General features: G+C 36.9%; 1 protein-coding gene across 25 annotated transcripts in view; it reads left to right on the top strand.

The window, feature by feature from the left end:
* GPHN (gephyrin) overlaps positions 1–22,776 on the top strand; it is a 269,940-nt gene that overhangs the window by 217,954 nt on the left and 29,210 nt on the right. For 13 of the 25 annotated variants that reach the window (XM_036383548.2, XM_036383546.2, XM_036383544.2 and 10 more), the window contains 7 exons: positions 2,672–2,714; positions 5,962–6,099; positions 11,386–11,478; positions 14,447–14,502; positions 19,358–19,477; positions 21,877–21,935; positions 22,121–22,274. In XM_036383548.2, the coding sequence (XP_036239441.1) occupies positions 2,672–2,714; positions 5,962–6,099; positions 11,386–11,478; positions 14,447–14,502; positions 19,358–19,477; positions 21,877–21,935; positions 22,121–22,274 (663 nt within the window). Of the gene's footprint in view, positions 1–309; positions 373–2,671; positions 2,715–5,961; positions 6,100–11,385; positions 11,479–14,446; positions 14,503–19,357; positions 19,478–21,876; positions 21,936–22,120; positions 22,275–22,776 lie in introns of all 25 variants that reach the window. The other 12 variants (XM_036383547.2, XM_036383538.2, XM_036383545.2 and 9 more) reach the window with 1 other exon arrangement.

Genomic DNA, 22,776 nt, shown 5'->3' with positions numbered 1-22,776 from the left:
TTTTAAAATTTGTGGGAAGCAAATTATTTCTCATACTGCATATGTTGCCCATCAGGTGAGTGATAACATGGAAACTTTAGGCTGGGTGTAAGAAATCAAAAAGTAAATATGAAGTCCTCTGTGTGCACAGAATTAAAAAAATGACCTGTGAGAGGCTGTATGTGAAGCCAGCTGTCTTTTGTTACCATTGTCATTTGGACATTTTAAGAGCAAAACTTTGTCAGCACGTTTTTTTATATTAGAAGATTTGATCTGCAAATCTTAGCTGCTCTGTTCATTATAAATCTCTTGTTTTTGTCCATACACTAGCTCCACTATAGGTTGGAAGGGCTTAAAGATGAACTGAGGAGGAATAGAGGCTACAACTCGAGAGTAACTATTACTGCTCAAAGGAGCTGTTTTCCATTCGCAAACATTGCTTTGCGCTATGGGTTTGGGCTCCTTCTGTTCCTCCACTTTGTTGAAAGACTCTTTCTTGACTTCCATTTTACTTCTTTAGCACTGTCTTTGTCTGCTAACATTTTTCCTCCTTCTCTAGTAGCTTTTATCTGTGTCCTTTGGATCACATATTTTACTTAGTTTGTTTTAGTAGATTGTTTCAGATGTTTGTGTTTTGTATTTTTGGTTTTTTGCCTTTTTCTTTAGGATTGTGTTATCTCACTGAATTTCATTCCACAGTTGCTGAATCGCTTGGTTATTTTGCAGCAGGTCCATTCCTCATTTTCTCTTTTCATGTTTTTCAGTGAGAAATAAGAGAGCCTCTTCCATTTTAAACAGTAGTCTTACACACATAGGCCCATGTCTCCTTTTGCATACACCATCTTCTGCCTTGCCACATCCATCCTGCTTCTCTCTCCCTCTCAAACTGTGCTTCTCTTTCTTTTGTGTTTTCTTTCCTGCCATTATACCACCTTTTTGGTCCAGAATTGTCCTTTGGTAAATTATAGGTAAATATTTATTTCTTCCAAAGAGAGTTCATTTTATGCCTTTGAAATCTGGTAAAACAACTCTGGGCCAAATTTGGGCATCATTACTATTTTGTTTGCAGTTTTCTTGTATAGTATTTTTGGTGGGAAGTGGGGAGGGTGTGGGGTTTTTCTGTTTGTTTTTGTTAAACAAGAGTTTTTTTCAGGGAAGGACTCCATAAACCACTCTAAGTTGCAACATTACTTTCCATAAGTTATTCCATTACAATAAGTAGATTGTGTTGCGCTGTAGAATCCAATTTTTTTATGTGACTATCTATCTGGGGCAAGCTGCTGTGGAACAGAAGAAAGAGGTTTAGAAGCTGGGGCACCATTTGTTTCAGACTTAAATGGTTGTTCCTTTCTGAAGACAGCTTTTGAGGGGTTGGGGGTTTATTATTCTTCATCAATTGATAGATAATATATATTCACTTTCCAGGCAATTTTTCTGTGACTGCAAGTCCAGAGTGAGGTCTGAAAGATAATCTGGATTCACTCCTTTGCTTTTGCAGCAGAGACAGATGTTCTGCTGGGAAATTGCACCCTCAGCATCACCTGTGCTATTCCACATCTTTCACTACATGTACACACTTTTACTTTATTCTCATTGAAATTTAAAAGACCTTTGTCAATAACGTAAAAAAGAGAAGGATTCAGTTCTTACTATCTCAGAGGTTTGTCTAAACTGTGAAGTTTACTTTAGCTGGGGTTTTGTCCATACAAAATGCTTTCTATTCAAGTGCTGCCAGTTCAGTCATCTGGCCTGAGAGTAGTCCATCTGAAAACTTGCAACTTCAGGGTTATTATACATGGTGCTGTCTTTCCAAACCTGAGAAGAATTACAAGTTTCAACTGTGTGATGTTTACAGGGCTGATACTCCTTAAAAAAAAATCTTTTTAAAATCTGCATAGTAAACAGAATTGTAAATATCCAGTGTTACTAGAATATTAGACCCATGTGAATGGCCCAATTTCCCTGTAGTCAGACTAATCTATCTGGAATAGCACAGTGGTAGCTAAGCATCAAAAAATAGGGGTTGTTGAGAAACCATGTCATTTTCACACAGTTACTTTTTAAAGTAGAATTCTGCTACAAAATTCAAAACGAACATAGCATTTCTTTTAAACAAATAGGAACAGCAGAGTAAATTTATCAGCTCCATCCAGGAGCCCTTTAGACAGTTGTGTGTTGCTTATACAATTGTGAAGATTTCTTACTAAACATTTTCAGAATCAACATAATTGAAACTAAATATTTTAAACTCTCAATACCTGAAAATATTAGCTATAGAATTTTAAATCAGGTCATATAGTTTTGTTAGTATTCTATCCAATCATAAAACAGGACCTTGATTCAGAGCTACTGTAATTACAGCTGTATAAGAAAATGTGGATTTTCTGTTGAAAACTGATGCTTAACACATAATCTTAAGGACTGTTCTTTGATTTTTCTCACTTACTGTCCTTAGGTCATCTTGTTTCTTGTGGGAGGGGTGTAGCATCAAATTACTTGTATCAGATTCTGACCATCAGCTTAAATATACCCTTCTGCTTAAATATACTTATCTCATGCAAAATTTCAGCAAAAATGTTGCTGAAAATATGTATAGCCTCTGTCTTAGATCCCAGGAGCTTGCCCATTTTATCTCTGTATTTTGCATTCTTGTTAACTTCTGTAGCTCACAGACTCTGTGCTCTCTCTGCAGGTCCAGTCTAGGTGCAGCAGCAAGGAGAACATCCTCAGAGCAAGTAAGTGCAGAAACTTCCTAGCTCTATTGAGAAACTAGAACTGCTCAGAAGACAGTAAATGATAGTCAGGTCAGAGCTGGGACTAAGTGGGTTTGCAGCAGAAATTTAGTAGCTTAAGACAGAGAAATCCAGTCCAAAGGTAAAACTGTAAATAGCTCATAGTGTTCATGTATTAATGGAGAGTCACCTTTTAATTTATTTTTCAAGTTGTATTTCTAATGACATGGAGGTCTGTGTTGTTTGTGATGTTTTGTTGTAAATGATCATGTGTGTGCAGGTTTTATGGGCAAGAATTAACACTCAAAGACAATGAAAATGGAGATTCTCAACTTGAATGTACATATTTTTATTTCATACTTAAACATGAATTTGAATGTTGGATTACATAGAACCAAACCAAAAGTGCAAAGGTTAAGAGTTCACATTTGATCCAGATGATGTCTAGTTTAATTTGCACAATTCTTTTTCTTTGTGTTGCGAGAATCTTTTCTAGTCTAAAATTTGATCCACCATATGTGCATGTATATGTATAATGACAGGACTAGGAAGTTGTTTTGGTGGTAAAAGAGCAGGCTGTCAAGAATTTTCTGCCTTATGCAACCAATTGAATTAGCTGCTTCAAAGCTAGAGGATTATTTTGTTGTACAAAGTGCAGCTTAAAGTAAGTAGTTATTTTTAGAGCTATCTGACATTTCACATTAGTGAAAGATAACTTGGTGAAGTCTGAGGAGTTGTTTAATGTCATTTGCTTGTAATTAAAGTGCCATTTAGTAGTTTTACAGTTTTAAAAAATCATTTGTTTGTCTCTGGGTCTATTTAAATCTGTGATACCTCTAATAGAAGTGTTAGCATTTGTTTGTAGGAAGAAATGGGAGAGAGAAAGGTTAGTAGTTACACCAGCATCTATCTTCCTTCCTTCATAAAGGCTATTCATGCTAATATTAAACCTAAAGGGGCTCTATTTTCTTGACTTTTCTTGCAGAAATAATGGGTATTACTTTTGGTGTTGGAAAAAAAGATATCAGAGGTTAGGGAATTTTAACTATTTCCAAAAAGTCTATGTTGGATAATGCATTTCTCAGAAGATTTTACAGAACCTTTGACTTAAGCAAATGACATGCATTAGCGACAGACTTGTAAATCTGAAGGTTGTTCTCTGGGGACCAGTCAAAGCATTGAAAACCTGTGAATTCTATCACTTTTTAAGGTTTAAAGAGGTGAAATGTCAGTTTCTGAAGTAGCTAACAGTGAGTTTTAAGTAGCAGTGAAATTACTGCTAGAAGCAGTAAAAGCATCTAGTGGCAATAGAATAAAGGTTGTTCACTGCCACACAATTCCCTCAGCTTTCATTGCTGTGACATGTTTTTTCTTAGCATTTTCCTTCATAATTTCCAACTTAAAACATCAGGAGAAGGTTTTCGGCATGTATTGTGTGGAATCTGCTGGACCTTCAGGAATTACAGTGCTGTTAAAGCAGGGCTTCTTTCTCTATGCAGAGGCAGGTGTGGGAAGTTTAACTGTATTTCACAAATGCTTTCCTTTTCCTCTTTAATGATGTTGTCAACAAAAAACAGACATGATAACTCAGAAATGTAAGCTTGCTAGGGAGATCCCCATTGTTAAAACCAGGAATGCAGTTTTTCCATGCTACACTTTTACCTTACAATAGTTTAATTTGGATCATTTGTCCCTAGTTTTCTTATGTGAAAGTTAGGTTTGAGTTTGCAAAGTCTTAATATAGTTAGAAAATGTCTCATTGGTTGTTTCTCTCTTCTTCAGAATGCCAACTGCTATCTTAAGGAAAAGAATTAAATCAATTAAAAATTATTTGTGCTTGACAAATTCACAGTGCCTGCTTTATTTCATCATGTTATCTTCTAAATACGTACAAAGAGATTGTTCAAAGAATTTCTTCCAGAATCATTCCTGGAAGAATTAGGTGGGCAGTTTTACTTGTCTCTACTTCTTCCTCTGAAAGGTAGTTACTCTGTTAATAGCAAAAAAAAATTAGTGAACAATGTCTCACATGAAAAGGTAAGCATGTGTTAGTGCTGAACAAGTATTGTATATATAGATTAATTAAGAAACCTCCTCTTCTGAAGGAAGGGCTTAGACTGCATGATTGTTGTGCTACTTTTTACTTGCTTTTTATTAGAAGACTACCCTTGAAGCAATAATTTTTTTTTTCAGAATCTGAAGGCATGTGCAGCAACAAATGAGATATTTATGTAGTGACTGCAAAGCAAAATCATGTCATTAAAAATTAGTTTCTATTATCTAATGCTTTCTGTACTGTAGTTTATGTTACTTAGGAATATCATTACATATCACGTATAGAACATCATCCACTTTGGCTCTCATAAATACCTTCTTGTTCAAGGTAAATCCTTTCAAGATACTCTGCAATTGCAATTATCTGAATCTTTCAGTTTATATTTGTTGCTCTTGTTTATATATTCCTGCAATAGTTCTCTCTTCAGTTGCTCATCTTCACTTCCAAAATCCTTCAAAGCTTGCTGTCCCCTTGTTTAATCTCTCAGTAAGTATCATGAAATCAAACACACTGTTGGTTTCATTTTCAAACAATTTCTGTCATATTTTCTCCCTACCTGTCCCTCACATCCAGGAAAAGCAAGCTTTCTTAGGTTGTCCTACTGCCTTCACTCCAATCATACATTTAAACACTTTGCTATGGTGACAACAAAACCTTGACAATGGATAGGACGCCCACTAGCTGGAGACACTGTCTGCTGCCTTGACTGCCCAGTAATTTCATTGTGCTCTCTCTATCTTCCTTTCAAACCTTTGGAGTCCCATCTCACTCTTGGATTGTAGGGTCACTGGCACAGTGTCCATTGTTGTGCTTTATCAGAGTATGTTGAGATGTGTTTGTGCAAACAGAACGGAGTGAATTGTCCTGAGTTCATAGAACTGAATTAGTCTCAGATTATCATCCTCAGTGTAAAATACTGCATCACCTGGCAGGGCTTCTGTTGTACATTAACCTGTCTTTTTATGCTCATTGAGACTTCTGGTATGTTCTTCACTACAGATAAGGATATGCACTCTCTTGATTCTAGTTGAATACAGTGTCTTCCCAGGGTCAGACATGAAAGCTCAATACTGATAACTAACTCATTTAATTTGCTCCAAAGTGCTGATTAGTTTCAGTAAAATGGTTTAAATTAACATCACTACATGAATCTGCTCACTGTAGCCTACATGAATTTGTTCTTTCTCATTGCAGGTCACAGTGCTGTTGACATTACCAAGGTAGCAAGAAGACATCGCATGTCTCCATTCCCATTGACATCTATGGACAAGGCCTTCATCACAGTTCTGGAGATGACCCCAGTGCTTGGAACAGAAATCATCAATTACAGAGGTATGTTAAATTGGATTCTTTGTGAGCTTGAGGGTGATTTCTTCCCTATTTGGCAAACTTCCTTCTCTTTTCTTAATATTGTGAGGTGTCTGAAACAGTGCTTTTTCCAGGAGAAACTGCTTTAGGAACTACCTGAAATAGGGGAAACCTTTCAAAGTTAGGAGAATGTTAGTTGAATTCAGTGGTGCTCCCTGAAGGAGTCTGTAATGGAACACTAATAAAATACATAAATTGATTTTCTTCCTGTTTGTATTATATGCAGGAAACATATTATACTCAACCTGAACATGCCTCAGTGGACTTTTGTAGCTGCCGAGTAGCTGAAAGCTTTACTGTGATTGGCTCCTTCTGTTGTCTCACTGTGGAAGATTCTCACTAAGTCCCTTTCCTATCCGAGATTAATGATCAAAGCAAAGTGATTATTGATTCCAGATCACTTTTTTCCATGTCTTTATCTTTAACAGTTCATCTCAGTCTCTTTTTCCAGTTTCTAGTTAGCCTGCTAGTCATTCCAGAATTTTCCTCTTCTTCTCATAAATACAGTTCCTTTTCTAATCTAACACTACATGATCATTTTCTGAAATTACTTCCTTTTAATGTTTCATCATTCGAAACTTGGTAATTAAAGAGTAACTCGTTTTGATTTATACAGTGAGATTGTCTTCAAAGGCACCAAAAAGCAAGCAAAATATCAGACTTTGTGACTGTATCTATACTCATGAATAAGTAGGGATAGATGAAGTCATTTTTCTGGCCCTGAAAGGAATTAGCAAGGCATCTCTCATGTTTATTCAGCTAAACTATCCTGCTTCCTGAAATACTGTATTCATAATATCTATTAGGTGCCTCCCTATGCTTCTGCTATTCCTTACATCAAGCCTAGACGTTATCTGGGAGATGTTCTGGGCACATAACAAAACCATGACAGGAAATATGCTGGCAAGTAAACCTAAACTGCCAGAAACCATGCTGGCAAGTAAACCTAAACTAGGTAGGGAAGCAGAAACCTCTTCCAGGGATCCTTCCAGATTCAGATCAGTCCAAAAGTAAGGTGGTGAGTGAAGAGATTGTGGAACTATAAACCTCAAAAGGCAGAAACATCTGGGACACTGGTGCGCTACAGACAGCGGAGAGGCACAAACAGTTACTGAATGGAATATTCTGTCTTCTGGCTTGGAAGTTCAAAGTTTTCATGTTCTTTACCAAAACTTTGTGGTACCAGAAGCCTTCAAGATGTCTTCATATTGGCATACTGATTTAGCAGACTGTATGCAATATCACACCTGTGCATTATCACACCTGTGCACTGACTCCAAGCAGAGTTCAGTGCTCCTCTATGCCTTGGCAGCAGGATTTCTGAGAAAATGCTCCATACCCTGCATTCAGAGCAGCACCAATACTGGATCAACAAGGAATATGCATAATACATCCTGCACTTTCATAATGGCATGCAGATTTGAAGGCACTAAGGCATAAATGCCTGAGCATAACTATTGGGCCTTTTGGGTAGCTGTCAGTTAAATGTCTTTTCTAAGACAGCCCTTTGTGAACAATATGATGAGCTGCAGTGTTGGGTACATTTAGTCCAAATAAATGCGTATGCAACCCTGAACTCCTGAAATAAAGGATGAAAGACTGGCATCTGCCTCCCTGATAAGCACATCATATATTTATTTTGGTATGTCAGATACAGTTAAGGTACTGTAGGATTATTATTCTTCTTTGAATAAAAGAAGAATAATAAAATAAAAGATTCTAAGTCCAGAATGTATGTATTGTTATTCCTGACAGTCTTATTCTTTCAAAAGTAATGAACTGAGTCTGCTGAGTCACTTTAGTTTTGACCCTCTTCCCTCTCACCCAAAACACAAGCATTAGATTGATGGTACTATGAGCAGGTTCAGAGACAGATTCTTGATTTAATGTTCACATGATTATACCAACAATTCCTTCATATTTTTGCACTGTAGAGCAAGATTTTATCTTGCAATTTATTTTTTAAGTAGTATATGCTCATTTTAGCACTGTGTGTTTTCCAAGTATATCCTATGAAATTTCAGGATTGAGCCTATAGGAGACAGCCTAAAGGGACATGTCTGTGTCTGAGATACTGCAAATTCAATTCTCTTAATCTACATTGTAGATTTGTAATTTGTATCTACAAATCCCAAGATGGAAATGCATTTTCAGAAGTTCTTAAAGGTTCACCACAATGTTATACAGACAAATTAGTAACAGGTTCTTTTTTTTTCTTTTTTTTTTTAATATACATCAAATTTCAGAAAATTGTATAAATTTAGTTCTGGAGGTCTGAAACTCTACTTAGAAAAGCCCTATTGTGCTGTGTTTGTTTTCTTTGTGATTTTGTGTCTTGAATTACAACTGAGCTTCTGAACTATCTTTCAGGAACACAGTTTCTCTCCAAGGAAAGTGAAATGTGCAAAATTCTAGGAGTCCTAATTGCCTAAATAATTTAACCTGATTTAGTTAAAACTAAACATATTTCATAGCATTCATCCTCATAAATAAAGCAGCTGAATGTTATTCTGTACAAATACCCAGTACAGACCTGATTTTATTCTTGATTAAGTCAAGGTAGGCTGTAGTCTCACAGATCTACCTATTCTCTCCTAACATAAGGGAGAGAATTATTAAAGTTGTCTTTTGAAACATGACTTTCACACTGGTGTGTTGCTCAGTGACCATATAGATAATTTAACCTCTTTCATATGTTAAAAATATGGACTGTCCTAAAGCATTTTAAGGAAGTGTCATAAACCCAAGGCATCTGAAGCATATTTCCCACCTGGCATCATTGATATCTGGTACGAAGCCCCGAGTTAGGCTTTTATTCCAAATAAATGCAATTACCTGAGTATAGGTCTGTGGACACATAAGGTTAATTTTTTAGACAACATGATTATTATTATTATTCTGAAACTAAGACGCAGAAGTTTAATTGATAATAAAATTAAAATACAGAGGCAATTTATATTTTATGAGCTTAAGCCAGAGAAAAGCACATTTATTCTTGTCTAGTCCAAGAGCCTAACTGATTGGTTTAGTAGCATTGACTTTTCATATCACACTGCAGTGCTACCAGGGCAGGATTTACAAAATCCATCACTTCCTAGTACAAGATGTCTCCTATTGTTGTGCCCCAGAGAAATCAAAGTTCTTCATGGAACTGTACCAGGTTCACCACCTCAGCTTTACAAATACCCATATTTGAAAAGTCAGTTTAATGTAATTCTCCATTTTGTGTCAGAAAGCCATGAGCATCATAAGGGGCAGTTTGATGGCATTAAAATAATTCAGAACATCTTTCTGAATTACAATTAATCAAAATAGGCTCAAACAGTATTTTTAGAATATTTTCTTAAAAGAGACTGCAGAGGTACTTAAGATTGCCCTCTAGTTGCTGACTTGCTTCATTTTAAATGCCTAAGGGTGCTTCAGCAAATAATTCTTACATTTTTCTTCTTGTAATGAAATTCATTCCCATTACTGGTTAGCCATTTATTCCTTTCAAACATTGCATGGCAGTATGCCATGAACATACTGTTCAACTTTGCTCTCTAATTGGTGTGATTTTGCATGCAGACAAGAAGCAAAATGAAGGCACAACATGCCTGCTAAAATTGGTAGTATCACTTTTGTATGAGATTTCGTGCATGTATGAACAAAGGGTGTTTTTACTAGGCCTTTGATAGCTGCCTTTTCTGTGCTATAATTTAAATGTCTGTGTCTGCATTCTTTTACTCACTATAAGCGTACAAGCTTCTGTGAGCTTTCTAATAACTCTGTATTGTGTATCACAGGCACTGATATGCAGGTTTACACAGGTGAATTAATGGCCATTACAAAAGTGCTTTTCTAGTTGTTTTAACAGGTTTCAGCAGCATTTTCATGGCAATAGTTATTTCAGCAATGCAGCGTGAACAGTAACTTCAGGCTGAAAGTTGATACATAAGGATGTGAGCACAATGTTGTTATAGTTACAATAATTAATTGCTAACTAAATCACTTTGTGTTAATAAGTAAAATACAATCTTCATTATAATACCACTTCACTGGAGCTGAACATTTTCAAATCAAGTAGGTGAACTTTTTTACAAAATTTGCCCATTTAGTGTGCAGCACTAGCTCTTCTGTAAAATAAGAACCACACTTTATGCACTTCTCTTTTTTGGCATGTCTCAAAGACCATAATCCCTAAAGCATGTATCCATGCAAATTCTCCTGGCAGAAATAATCATGCATTCTCTCACTCCATCATACTTTCAGCAGGATATTGCCTTCCAGTGCCACAATGCACACTAAGAGCAGGCCTCTACTATGAGCAGGGCTTCCCTTTCTTTTACTTAGACATGCTGGAATCAAGCCAGTCTCAGTAGTTCTGACCCATGTGTCCCTTCCCAGTATCTAATCACACATATAATAAATCTGCTTTCTCTCTCACACTATATCAAGGGCCAAGTTACATATTTTCCACTCTGTTGCATGTCATACTAAAAAATAAAGCTCTTGCTGATTCCATAAAAGTACCAGCCACTTGACTGAAGGTGAAATAATTCCTATCAGTCTCTACAGCGAGGCTGAGCCAAATTACAGCTCAGCAGCCATAGTTGCTAAGTGAAGAGAAAGAGTATGTTTGAAACAGCTATTAAAATATTTAGAACTATAACACTGTAAATTTATATAAATAATTCTGACTACGTGCACTCACCCTCCATTTAGCAGAAATGCTCTCAGCAATTAGGTGAAGCTAATCTATTGCCAAACTTCTTTGTCAATTTATGAAAACTGGTTCATTGTTAATGTTCTCAATTCATCACCTCTCACCTTCTGTGCACAGGATTCACTTTTGAAATGTCATTTTACAAGTTTGGTTTTTTTTTTTAATGTAATAAAAATTCAAATAAAGGAAAATAAAGAAAATGCATATATTCAAGAGATCTTAGGGGGAAAAGTTGTCCTGAAGAAACAAATACTTTTTTTTCTGTCTGGTCCTTAATTGGAGCTATCACCTTTGGGTTTGGATACTTGGCATTCAAATCTATTGTCAACAATTTCACCATAACCAGGAGCACAGACTTAAACAAATCCTTTATCATTGCTTTCAGACTCTAGTCTTTTTTCCTGTATGTAGGGTCAAAAATCTAAAGCCTGAGGGATCTCTCTATCCCATACACATACGTTTCATCTATTGGAGGGCACAGCTGTTAACTTCATTTCCCCCTTTCCCCCACTGTAATGACACAGACTCTTTTCTCTTTTTTCTAGATGGAATGGGGCGAGTCCTTGCTCAAGATGTATATGCAAAAGATAATCTGCCACCATTTCCAGCATCAGTAAAAGATGGTTACGCTGTCAGAGGTAAACGCTCACTTTCTGGACATGTAGTATAGTGTCTGCTGCTTTATAACATGTTAATTCACCTGTTTGGGATCCAGCAAGGGTTATTTTGGTTTAGATTTGATACAGATCATTGCTGGGGTCACAGTTATATAAAACACACTGTCTTGAAGGAAGGCCACAAAGCTGAGTTCAGATCTTTTAAGTGGATACAGGTGTACAAGAGCAAATGTACACCCATGTGTGTACACCTCTGTTGCTTGTGCATTACTTGGAAACATTTAAAATTCTGGACAATAACAGAACATCTGGTTCTGAATTATGGATTCATCTTCTATTCCTCTGTTATAGATTTAATGAGGATTTTTTATATGTATTTTACTTTGTTGAACTGTTACAGATATTGATTACATCAGAGAATTTTCGAAGAACTTACCATAATGTTCTCTTATGTAGACACCTCAAAAGCAGAGGTTCTTACTTTAAAAATACTGCAGCTGCCATATATAAATAAAATTAGCTTTATGACTGTATTCATTTCAAGCAGCAAATATGATTTCCCAGGAGACCTGAATTCACACTCTGCTTTGCCACTAGGTGCCACATCACTTTGAGGCAGTTGCTTCTCTGTATGTCAGTTTTTCCCTTCATAAAGTAAGAATAACGATGCTCACCTCATATGTCTATGAAGGAAATTTAAAATGTACAGAATCAAACATTATACTAGTAGTGACTTAATTGTAGTAGCAGTTAAATCATAACACCATGTTGAAATGTGTACACAATAGCCAACTTTCTTCTAGTGACATTAAAATATCTTTTTTGTTACTGGCAGTTGAAACCATGGAAAGCAACTGCCCATGAAATAGACTGCCTGCAGACCCAGGCAACGGATGAAATCCAGTAGCTTGCCCATACATTCAATATAAAAATAAAATTTCAGGTCCACAAGATGAGTGTGTAAGAGAAACAGGCAGACCAAAATGACTAGTAATGTGGTCTAGGGAGTGCATATGTAGCCAGAGAAATACAGGTAACACTGAGAAAAGCTAAGAGAATGAGCTCTGAGTAGAATGCTGAGTGACAAGGGCCTTGGGATCAAGGCAAAGCTGTCTTGCAACCTGATTGCTGCAGGGTAAGGTCAAGCACGAGTACAATCTCAGTAAACACACAGAATGAGCAGAGTGATCATGAATGTCATTTCCAGCAACTTCTGACAGAACCAACACACAAAACCTAATTTTGGTGGTGAATTCAAGCAGAGTAACACTGAGATATTTGGATGCATCCAGAGAATGGCACTAAAGCTGGTGAAAGGGTTGGAAGGAATGTCCAGTGAGGAGCAGCTGTGGACTTTGGGTTTGTCTTGTTTGAGGAAAAGTATGTTGAGAGGTGACCTCATGACTCCCTACAGCTCCCTGTGGAGGGGAAGGGCACAGGGTGTCCAGTGACATTATGTGTGGGAATGGCTGAAAGCTGCGCTAGGGAAGGTTTAGCTTTGACATCAGGAAATATTGCTTTACCAAGAGGGTGGGCAGACACTGGAACATACTTCCTAGAGAGTGGGTTGATGCCCCAAGCCTATCTTTGTGTCAAAGGCATTTGGACAGTGCCCTTAATAATTTGTTTTACATTTTGGTTAGCCCTGAATTGATCAGGCAGTTCTATTCTATTCTATACTGTTTTGTTCTATTCTTGTGAACCTGTTATCTTTGGATATGGAAAAAAAAAAGCTTTTAGGCAGAGATAACACTGACTACGTTAATGGATGCTTCTTACAAAAAATATAAGGATTAGCTCTCAGTGACATGTCTGCCCAAATCCCTGTCCTTTTCTCATTTATATCAGTTGTGTATCATCTATAAACTTTATCTCCATATTATTATTAGTGGGAGAATAAAATCTAATTCAGTAGCATTTTATCAGGTTTAAAATAATTTGGCTATTAGGGATTTCTTTCTCTTCTTTTGCTGGATCATAAAAGCGCTTTTTTTTTCAGTGCAGGCCTAACAACTGTTTTCAGTAATATTACATGCATTATTCAAGGCTATCTAGTTGAAGAGTCCTTTTCTACTTTTTGAGTTCACTCTAAAGCTCATAGATTAGTCTGCTTGATAAGCTTTTAAAGCTAAGTTAATTATTAGTCTTCAAATATGGGTAAGTACCATAATGATCTGCAAAGCTGCAGCCAGTGCATGAGTACAAATGTGATAAATCATAGACTGAATGGACATCCTTCCTTAAAGTAGTTCTTCTTGATACAAGGTTACCTAGGTGTACATTCAGGGCTCCTGAAGTTAAACCAAAGTTATTAAGATTAAGGTTGTCACTGGTGAGACTTCATCTCTAGGAAATCAACTTTTTACAGCTACAGATTTAAGATTAGTAATAATGGAGATTTAAATGTGATCTTTCCAGCCTAGTTTGCTTGAGCACTCTGCTGTGCTTGGTAAGGCAGAGCAGCTTGTGCTTCACACAAGCTTTACACCATGGTAAAGCCTATCATACTACTAATGCAACTTGCTGAAAGGCCTTTGAGGCAGGCGGGAGTTTAAATGTCATTAGTAATTGTGCCTTCCTCGTCCCTGTAAAAATGCAGATTTGCTAAATTGGAAGTCCTGAAGAATTGTTAAATCAGTGATCTCAGACTCCTAATTTTCAGTATTGCAATAGTATCATGAACACCCTTAAATCTTTGTTTTTAATGTAATTCCTCCTAGTCTTCCTTTACATGACCTTATACTGCCCAGAAATTTTCAGTTAAAAATACTCTGTTTTCTAGAACCAGTGTTTTTCAAAATAATAAACACACCTCAAATGGACGTAAAATGTAAAATGGTTACAGAACTTCTATAACCTTAGTCATGAGGAACTGAAGTCACTGAAGAACTGACCATTATATCATCTTTGCTCTTCTCCTGTTCTTTATTTATAATGCCACCTTTTGTTTTGGTTCAGTGTTTACCATTTATGTTGTCCCTCTTAACAGCTGCTGATGGCCCAGGAGATCGATTCATCATAGGAGAATCCCAGGCTGGTGAGCAGGTGAGCACAACTTCTTTTCTCTTTTTTTAATGTATTTTTCTTCTGTAAGATTTTGTTTTGTATTTTTACAAGCCTTGCTAGTGCTCCAAAATTCAGTAGTCTTGGATGTGGTGTGAAGTAGGACACAGCTGTACTGACCCTCCTGCTATGTGCCTTGGGACATGATTTCAGAAAGTGAGGTAGTACAGTTACATAAGGAGCTAACAAGGATATCCCAAAATACTTCAGAGCATTGTGCTGACATGTCTGATAGGAGTGCATACACTAACGTTCTGCCCTGGTCCAATGTTTGAGGACATGAGATTTCTAGTGGTACAACAATTCATAAGCAGAGAAAAGAGTGATTTAACCCCCTCTTGCTGACAGATTTTTTAAGGATGTCAGCCCAATAACAGTTTTCATAAGATGCTTCCAATTTGCACACTGATAGCTGCAAAATGAAGTGTATAAATGTTTTATTACGCTTTTGCAGATAGGTAACGATCAGAACAATCTTGAGGAAGCCTGGCAGCAGCCTGGTTTGAGGTTGGTTTGTGAGAAGAGTGTGCAACTTAGCTGATACATGGATTGATTTTAAAAGCAAGTTGAGGCATGACCTGTTTGTGACCTGCTGTGCTCTATAAATATTCATTAATAGACACATTGCGTGATTTGTTCTCAAATTCAAGAGATTTTTTCATTAAATTTCTTTACTCATACTGGGGAAATGGGAAAAAAAGTTATGTTCAACTACTCTTAGTCTGTCCATTTAATCATACCTGGCAGCTGTGTTCAGGAAAACATGAGTTAGTCCAAAATGTTTCTCCAGCTGTTTCAAGTCCTGATTTATAATTCTGTGTATTGTATGCGAAATGATGGACAAAGGGATAAGTAACAGGCAAAACAAGGAATTAATCAATTTTAATTAGGATTTTGTAGTATGTCCATTTTGACTGCTAAACAAAAGAGTCCAAGTAAAATCAACGTATTTCAAAAGTTGTATCAGGTTTTAGAAGTATTACCAGTTGCAGGATGATTTAATTTTTTTTTAATGTACTTGAACTGTCTCTAAATGTGTAATAAACATTTAATTTGGCTAATCATGTCAGGAAGAGCTGTAAAAATTATTTTTGTTTTAGGTCCCATCCATCATCATGAACTATACTTTGGTATAATAGACATCTTCTCAGTATTGATATTCATGTGAACTTAGATTAATGGATCAGTTGCAAAAAATATGTTAAATTACTTTCAATTCTAAAAAAACAAAGGCAAGTTAATTCAGCAGTTTTTTTAACCTGCCTTGTATTTTTAGCATTTTCAAGCATTGGTCCAGAATCCAAAAGATTCAAAGACAACTATTTTTACAAGCCTTTTTATGATCACTATAAAATAGCAAGAACCAGCAGAGAAACCCACTGAATTTTCACTCCTATCACTATTCCCCTGTCATCAATATTATAATTTTGCTAGTTAAATATCACAGCACAGTGTTGCTTAAAAGCAGTACTGCTGAAGTTGTCTCTAATGGGGACTACTTCCCATTAGAGGTCTGAAGTGTTTCAATGTCCTAATCAGTTCAGCAGGTTTGTACAAAAGATAAAAGGGCAAATGGAAGCTGCTTCCCTCCAACAAAGTTCAAGAGCTCACTAATGTCTCTACAGGGACAGTCTGTCCTCCCAGATTACGGGGAATAGGAAGGCTCTCTGGCAAGGAGCAAAAACTGGGTGGGAAGCAGGCATGCAGAGAGAGGCTATTTCTGAAAATACCAATGGCAAGTTAGAAAAACAAGGCTGTTGACCTCAGAATAATTGGTCAAAGTTTTTTTCTGGAGCAAACACATCTTAAGGTTCATCTCCTTCCCAAGAAATTATTTATAGCCTTGGAAGGCTCCTCAGTCTCATTTCACCCTTCAGTCACTCTCAGCAGCAACATTCTGCTTTTCATGTTACAGACCAATTAACAGAATGATTCACAGCAGGGAGTTCAGAATAGATTTAGATTTGGCTCCTCCTGTAGGGAAAAAGGTTACATAAATGCTAGTAGCAAGGAAGAAGATGGGACTGAGAATTGCAGGAAGGCCATATAGCCAAGTTGGACATTTCTGTGTCAATTTTTAATTTGTACATTTTCTGATTTCCATTTACAGATGATCATGTTTATGTTAACCCTTTTTTTGTATATCAGGGAAAGCTTTCAGGCATCACCCTGCTTTGGGAAGGTTAGGGCACACTTGAGATTACTGGTCACGAGCCATCCACAATGGCCTGTGTGTAGAACACTCAGCATAGGAAAAATGGTTTTCCTTCTGTACACTCATATAGACCATAGCATTTCCTGCAAGACTTCCTAAAGGTGTTTGTAAGAGGAACTAGAACTAACCAGCTACAATGTTAGAATGAAAAGCAGGCATTTTCCACTATTCCATTAACTTGTGCCTTTTTACAGAAAGGAGCATGGATCATTCTAAATGACACAGGAGAGGGGTAATCATGTGCAGGAGAAATTGCCTGCGATAGGGGTTGTGCTTAGTAAATTATTTCTGGGTTTTATTCAGTGACTAAAATTGAGCAGGTGATCAGTAATGAAGGCAAAGGACAGAAACCAGCATTGCCCCATTGCAGGTAAAAGTGAGATCTCAAAGGCCTTTACAAGAGCTTCTGTGAAATTTTTGCACATTAATATGTTTTCTGAGAAGCAATCATTTCTTTATCTCCAAAAAATCTATCATAGAGGAACACAGCCCTGGAGATTCACAAATAAATCTAATGGTTGACTTTTGTTCATAAAGTTAATCTGATCAAATTCTCAGCAGACAAAAATGAAATTAAATTTATGAGCAACATGACCAGTTCTAAAAGCAATTGTATCATGAATTTGTTTAAATGTATCGCATCATTGCATCTCAAAAATTAACTCATCTAACAATAAACTCCAAAAATATGGTTAGTTACAGCACATTTTATAACCATAGGCTGTGGTTTGTGGCAGTAGTAGACATTTTGTATTCTTTGTGATGCATTTTAATAGGCAGAATTTTTTATGCAATATATTCCTCTGAAATTTAAGCCAGCAATACTTACTAAGTTCAAAACAATATTATCTATTTGTAATGTATCTTTAGATTATATCTACAATGATATGCAATAATCCAAGGTGTAAGCTTTGCCTTTTGTAACATTTCATAAAAATCAAAATTACACACTAGATAGCATTATTTTCCCTTTTAAGCAGCTTTAGTACAAATGGCAGTGTTTCAGCTATCCATCCACAACTCCTTGTATAGTCTGGGGTGAGGAATAAATGCCATTTCCTTAAAAGTTTTTTTTTAATGTCATCTGGTTTAGATACTTACATGATAGCATGAATCTTGCCCTAAAAATACACTAACTGTGACATATGGCAAGTGGGGGTTTATTTTTTCTCATCTCCAAGGATATTAGATTTCCATTACCTGCAGAAAAGGGTTAAGATTCAGTCAGTTCTAGGCTCAGTTATTTCTTGGAATACAAAGGTCGCTGTGATGCTGTGGTAAGCCAGATAAAAACCATCCCACCCTATTCCTATGGCTTCTGTACCAAATGTGTGAAATACACACATTTAAAAGTAAAACTCACCTTTCAGAGGTTATGACAGTGCTGAAGTGGACTAGAAGAATGGGCAAGGCAAAGAGCTTTATGCAGCTGAAGTGCTGACCACTGGTCTAGAGTTTGGTCGTGTCTGTCAGCCCCTGGCAGAAGTCATGGAGTAAATTCCTGCTGGGCAGGAGCAGGTAACAGTCCCGGGAGGTACTGCCTGCAGCCTGTGGGCTGCTGCCAAATGTGTGCTAATTACAGTTAGAGAAGTCCTGGATGAATTCCAGCGCTGCATATGGAGTTTAGAATCAATGTGCACATGAGTTATACGTGTGGCACGTACAGAGTATTCACTCTGATCACAGCTGCATAGATCTCGGTGTAGCACATGTTCACTTATAACGCTGAAACCTAGATAGGCCAGGCTTCCTGCCCTGCTGGGACGAGCCAGCAATGAAATCTCAGTCATCATATCAGCTTCTTTTAGTTTCGTTTTTTAGGATTTTTTTTTGTTATTTATTTCTTAAGTAGTTATGGCCAAATTACAGTTTTACCTTGATTTTGACAAATGTTTATTAAAATAGTCTGCCTGGTGAGAAGTGTTATTAAAACCATATAATTGTTTTATCGTGTTGTTCAGATATTTTTCTGTTCTTTGTACTGCTTCTGCTGAAACTTTTTAATGTCTTGTGACTTTATAGAATTGTAGAATATTATCAATTTTAGGCAATTCTAAATTGACCCTCAATAGATATTGTCTGTGAACTAGTATTGAGCTGTCTCAGTGTTAAGAAATGTGCCTAAAAATTAAGCAGTTGGTTACATTACTATTATATGTTGGCTTTTCATAAATAGTGTGCTGGTAAAACAGAACAAAAATCCAACCAAAGCAATTTCAGCCCTGGCAGCCAGAGTGCTCTGCAAAAATATTTATGTACTGAGACCTGCTAGATTTTTGTTCATGGAAGTTTCCATCTAACAGTTAAATTTTTAAGCCAGTTATTTTTCTGTGCCAAATATTTTTCTGAGTATTAGTATATTCCTTCTTCTGAAAGTTGTTCATGTGATAGAAATATGAGGAGAAAAACCTGAAGCCACCTAATATGTGGCCATATAAATAAAGCCAGGTATGAAATGGACTTTATTGTACCTGTTGATATTGCTCACAATATATCAAAAGTCATGCAGCAAATAAGAATTCTGGTCTTTCAGATAGATTACTTGCATAAAGTTGCAGTGGCTTGATTTTTTATTTTTTTTTTCAAAAAGAGATTAATTTCTGGTTTTTTTTTATTTTTCAGCCAACTCAGACTGTGATGCCTGGTCAGGTAATGCGAGTTACAACTGGTGCTCCAATTCCATGTGGTGCTGATGCAGTGGTGCAGGTGGAAGATACAGAGCTCATCAGGGAATCAGATGATGTGAGTCACAAGTTAAAAAACTCATTTTTCTTTTGTGTGTGGCAGCAAATGGCACATGATACAATCCTGTAAATATGAAAGTCAGTCATACAGAAAAGCGCTTCAGTAATCTGAGAAGTTTGAGGGTTTTTGCATCAGTTCCTAGTGGCAATTCTCACTTTTTCAGGCTGTGATAACAGTACCACAGACCTTCCTGTTCTGACTGATTTTTCATCAAAATTGTTGAGTGCTGACTCTAAAATGTTTGGGAGCATGATTTGAGTGAAAGGCAGATGCCTCTTGGAAATCCATGCCCACAGTCCAATTCAATTGCCTACTGTAATTACATTTTAAAACACAGGCTAGTGGAAATCTCACCAGATAAGAAGGGGAATATTTTTTTAAATTACATTATGATCTTAGAATAATACGGTGTATTACTGCTGATGTAATTAAAGCTGAATATGATTTTCTGCACTTCTGTTTTAAGTGCTGCAAAATCTATGGGAGGACTTGGATTTCTTTAAACTGTGCTATAAGGACAGTTCTGTATTATCAGAGTTGGTCTTGTTTCAGCAAAGGAGAATTTGTTGGATTTTGGAGAATACTTCTTATACAAATGCCTTCCAGTGAATCTGTTTAGGAAAAGAGGTTTTGTTATGAAACAGAGGAAGTAAATGTTTTTTTAAACTACAACTAAGATTTTTAAAAGACATTTGTGCTCCTTTAAAATGAGAACATTACTGAATTTAGGACCTCTGAAAACCAATAAATGGATAAGGTGCATAATCCTCCAGATTGTAGGCATAAACCTGTTTTTGAACAGATTTTCCAGCCTCCCTTTACATCATAATAGTGGACTGCCTTACAGGTGCTGCAAATAAGAACACAGAAAGAAAACACAGAAAAAAAAACCCACAGAAAAATATGAATACTGTAGTACTAATTCTGTATGCACCATTGTCTCAACATATGAAATGTGCTTTTTATGAAGCAGAGGAGCTCTCTGTAAACAACTTTATTCCAAAGAGTCCATCTTAGACTTCCTTTGTGTTGCTGTGTTTGCTTCTGAATCCCAGCTGTGATTTCAAGGCACAATCATCATGTTTGCTGTCATCTGAGAGACTTCAAGGCGAGAAGATGTGTCTCTTATTGACACAACTTCCAAGTTCAGCTTTGGAATGAACTATGTGTATGGTTTTGTGCTCAGATCAGCCTTTGCTCCACTGCTGCTGTTCTGACAAGCTGTTGCACTTCACCACAGCTCAGTGTCAACATTGTAATTGCAGCTGGGGTATAAGCAGATGAATTCTAGTGTTCAAAACTGATAAAGTCTGCAAAAACTGAAACTCACTCTCAGGATCCTTTCTCATGCCTTATTAATCTTATTAAATGCATAGACTTTTACATCTAATGAACTCAGCAAGCTGTTGAAGATGTCCTTCTTCCTAGCAGGGAAATTATTGAAATTATCAATCCTGCTTTGAGGTTACAGATGTATATGTATAGATTATGTCTTCCTGCAAAGTACACCATTGCCTTCACTGCTTTTTAATCAATTCCATTAGCCTTACTGAGCAAGTTTTTGTGGCCATTGCCCATCTCATCTTCAGAGGACTACCACATTGCAAATATAAGCACTACATCATAATGTAAAACCAGAATTTTTTCTAGTCTAAGTTTAGATTTAGTGGTACTGACAGGCTGGCACTATCTCAAAACTGAGTGTATATATCATCAACCCATTTGCAGGGCTTAAATTTAAATAGTAATGATAGAGGTCATGTACCATTTATTGGCATTGAATGAATCACCAAACCATTGACATTCTGAGCAAGGAAATGCATCAGACTCTTCAGGCCACTGTCTCTTGTTCACAGTAAATAAACAAGGTGAATGAGCCCCTTTCTGATTCATACAAGGCTCTCAAGTAGGAGTATCCACTACAGGAATCTACATGAGAATCCTGAAACAGCTGCAGCACACAGCTTCTTTCCACCTTTCCGCTAATGTAATGTCTGCCAGACTAATGGTCTGTTTGAAGTGCCATCTTTGAAATGGTTTGACCAGATCAAGTTGGCTGAGAGGAGTAGAAAGAATCCACTCAGTATACCAGATCAAGAGGTAAACAGGAAATCTATATAAACACAGGTATCATTAAAAAAATAAAGGGGAAGCTAAAACTACATATTCAGTGCTGGTCCTCCCCTAGTGAGCTCATCATAAAGAGCATTTCTTAAAATGCTTTTCAGTTTTAGCACACATTGTGTTACAACCTTTACAAACAAATCAGGAGAACAACATGATGCTTAAGCCATAATGTCTCAGTGTAATGAGTGCTGTGTAGACTTCTGAGAAATTAAACATTAATCTTATTTGAATAGTTCAGCTGACCATATGTGATGTGCTTGTGTTTGTAGGGCACTGAAGAACTAGAAGTTCGAATCCTGGTGCAAGCTCGGCCAGGCCAAGATATCAGGTCTGTATTTATTAAAATATCTGTTAGGAATTGAAGGTCCAATGAATTTCAAAGTAATTTTTTAATCATGAGTAGTACTGACATTTTGACAGTCAGACTAAGACTGGAGCAGGACCAGTGAAGGAAAGGTACTTTGGATCTCATCCTATTTTTCTTTCATGTTGTTTTTCTGTCCTGATTTTCAGACCCATAGGACATGACATTAAAAGAGGTGAATGTGTGCTGGCTAAAGGAACCCACATGGGTCCATCTGAGATTGGTCTCTTAGCAACTGTTGGAGTAACTGAAGTAGAAGTTAACAAGTTTCCAGTGGTTGCAGTAATGTCAACAGGGAATGAGGTAAGAAAAGTTTGTTTAGAATTATAGTCTGAAATACTGTCTTTTTTTTGAGGCAATGTTTTGGATTAGTGACTTCCACCCTACTCCCAAGCAGACTCACTTTTGACAGCAACTCATGCTGACATGAGCTATTTCTGTGAGGCATCAACCCATAATAATCTGCTTGTGTTTTCTCCCTTAGGGGCTTTCTCACAGGTCTCACACTCTCTTTGCCAAAATTTTGGTAATGTATCCAACCATGTGCCAACTGTTTTCCTCCTGCCAGCAAGGAAGAACCTGTGGGGTAGTTGGGGTTGTAATTCATGTTGCCAGTCATGACTGAAGAGTAATTTATTTTAAGCAACATCCTCTATGTCTATAACACAAATGGCAGACAAACTGACTTGGAAAACTCAATAGTTCTACCAAATGCCTTGTTGCAGTATTGTGCCTCAATATTCTTTCTTATAGTAGCACATGTTGAAATCCAGACACTCTCCTGTTGGTAGAACTGCAGACCAGC

The sequence above is a fragment of the Molothrus ater genome, chromosome 6, assembly GCF_012460135.2.
Source record: "Molothrus ater isolate BHLD 08-10-18 breed brown headed cowbird chromosome 6, BPBGC_Mater_1.1, whole genome shotgun sequence".
Taxonomy (NCBI): Eukaryota; Metazoa; Chordata; class Aves; order Passeriformes; family Icteridae; genus Molothrus; species Molothrus ater.
This window is presented reverse-complemented; position numbering and strand designations above follow the sequence as displayed.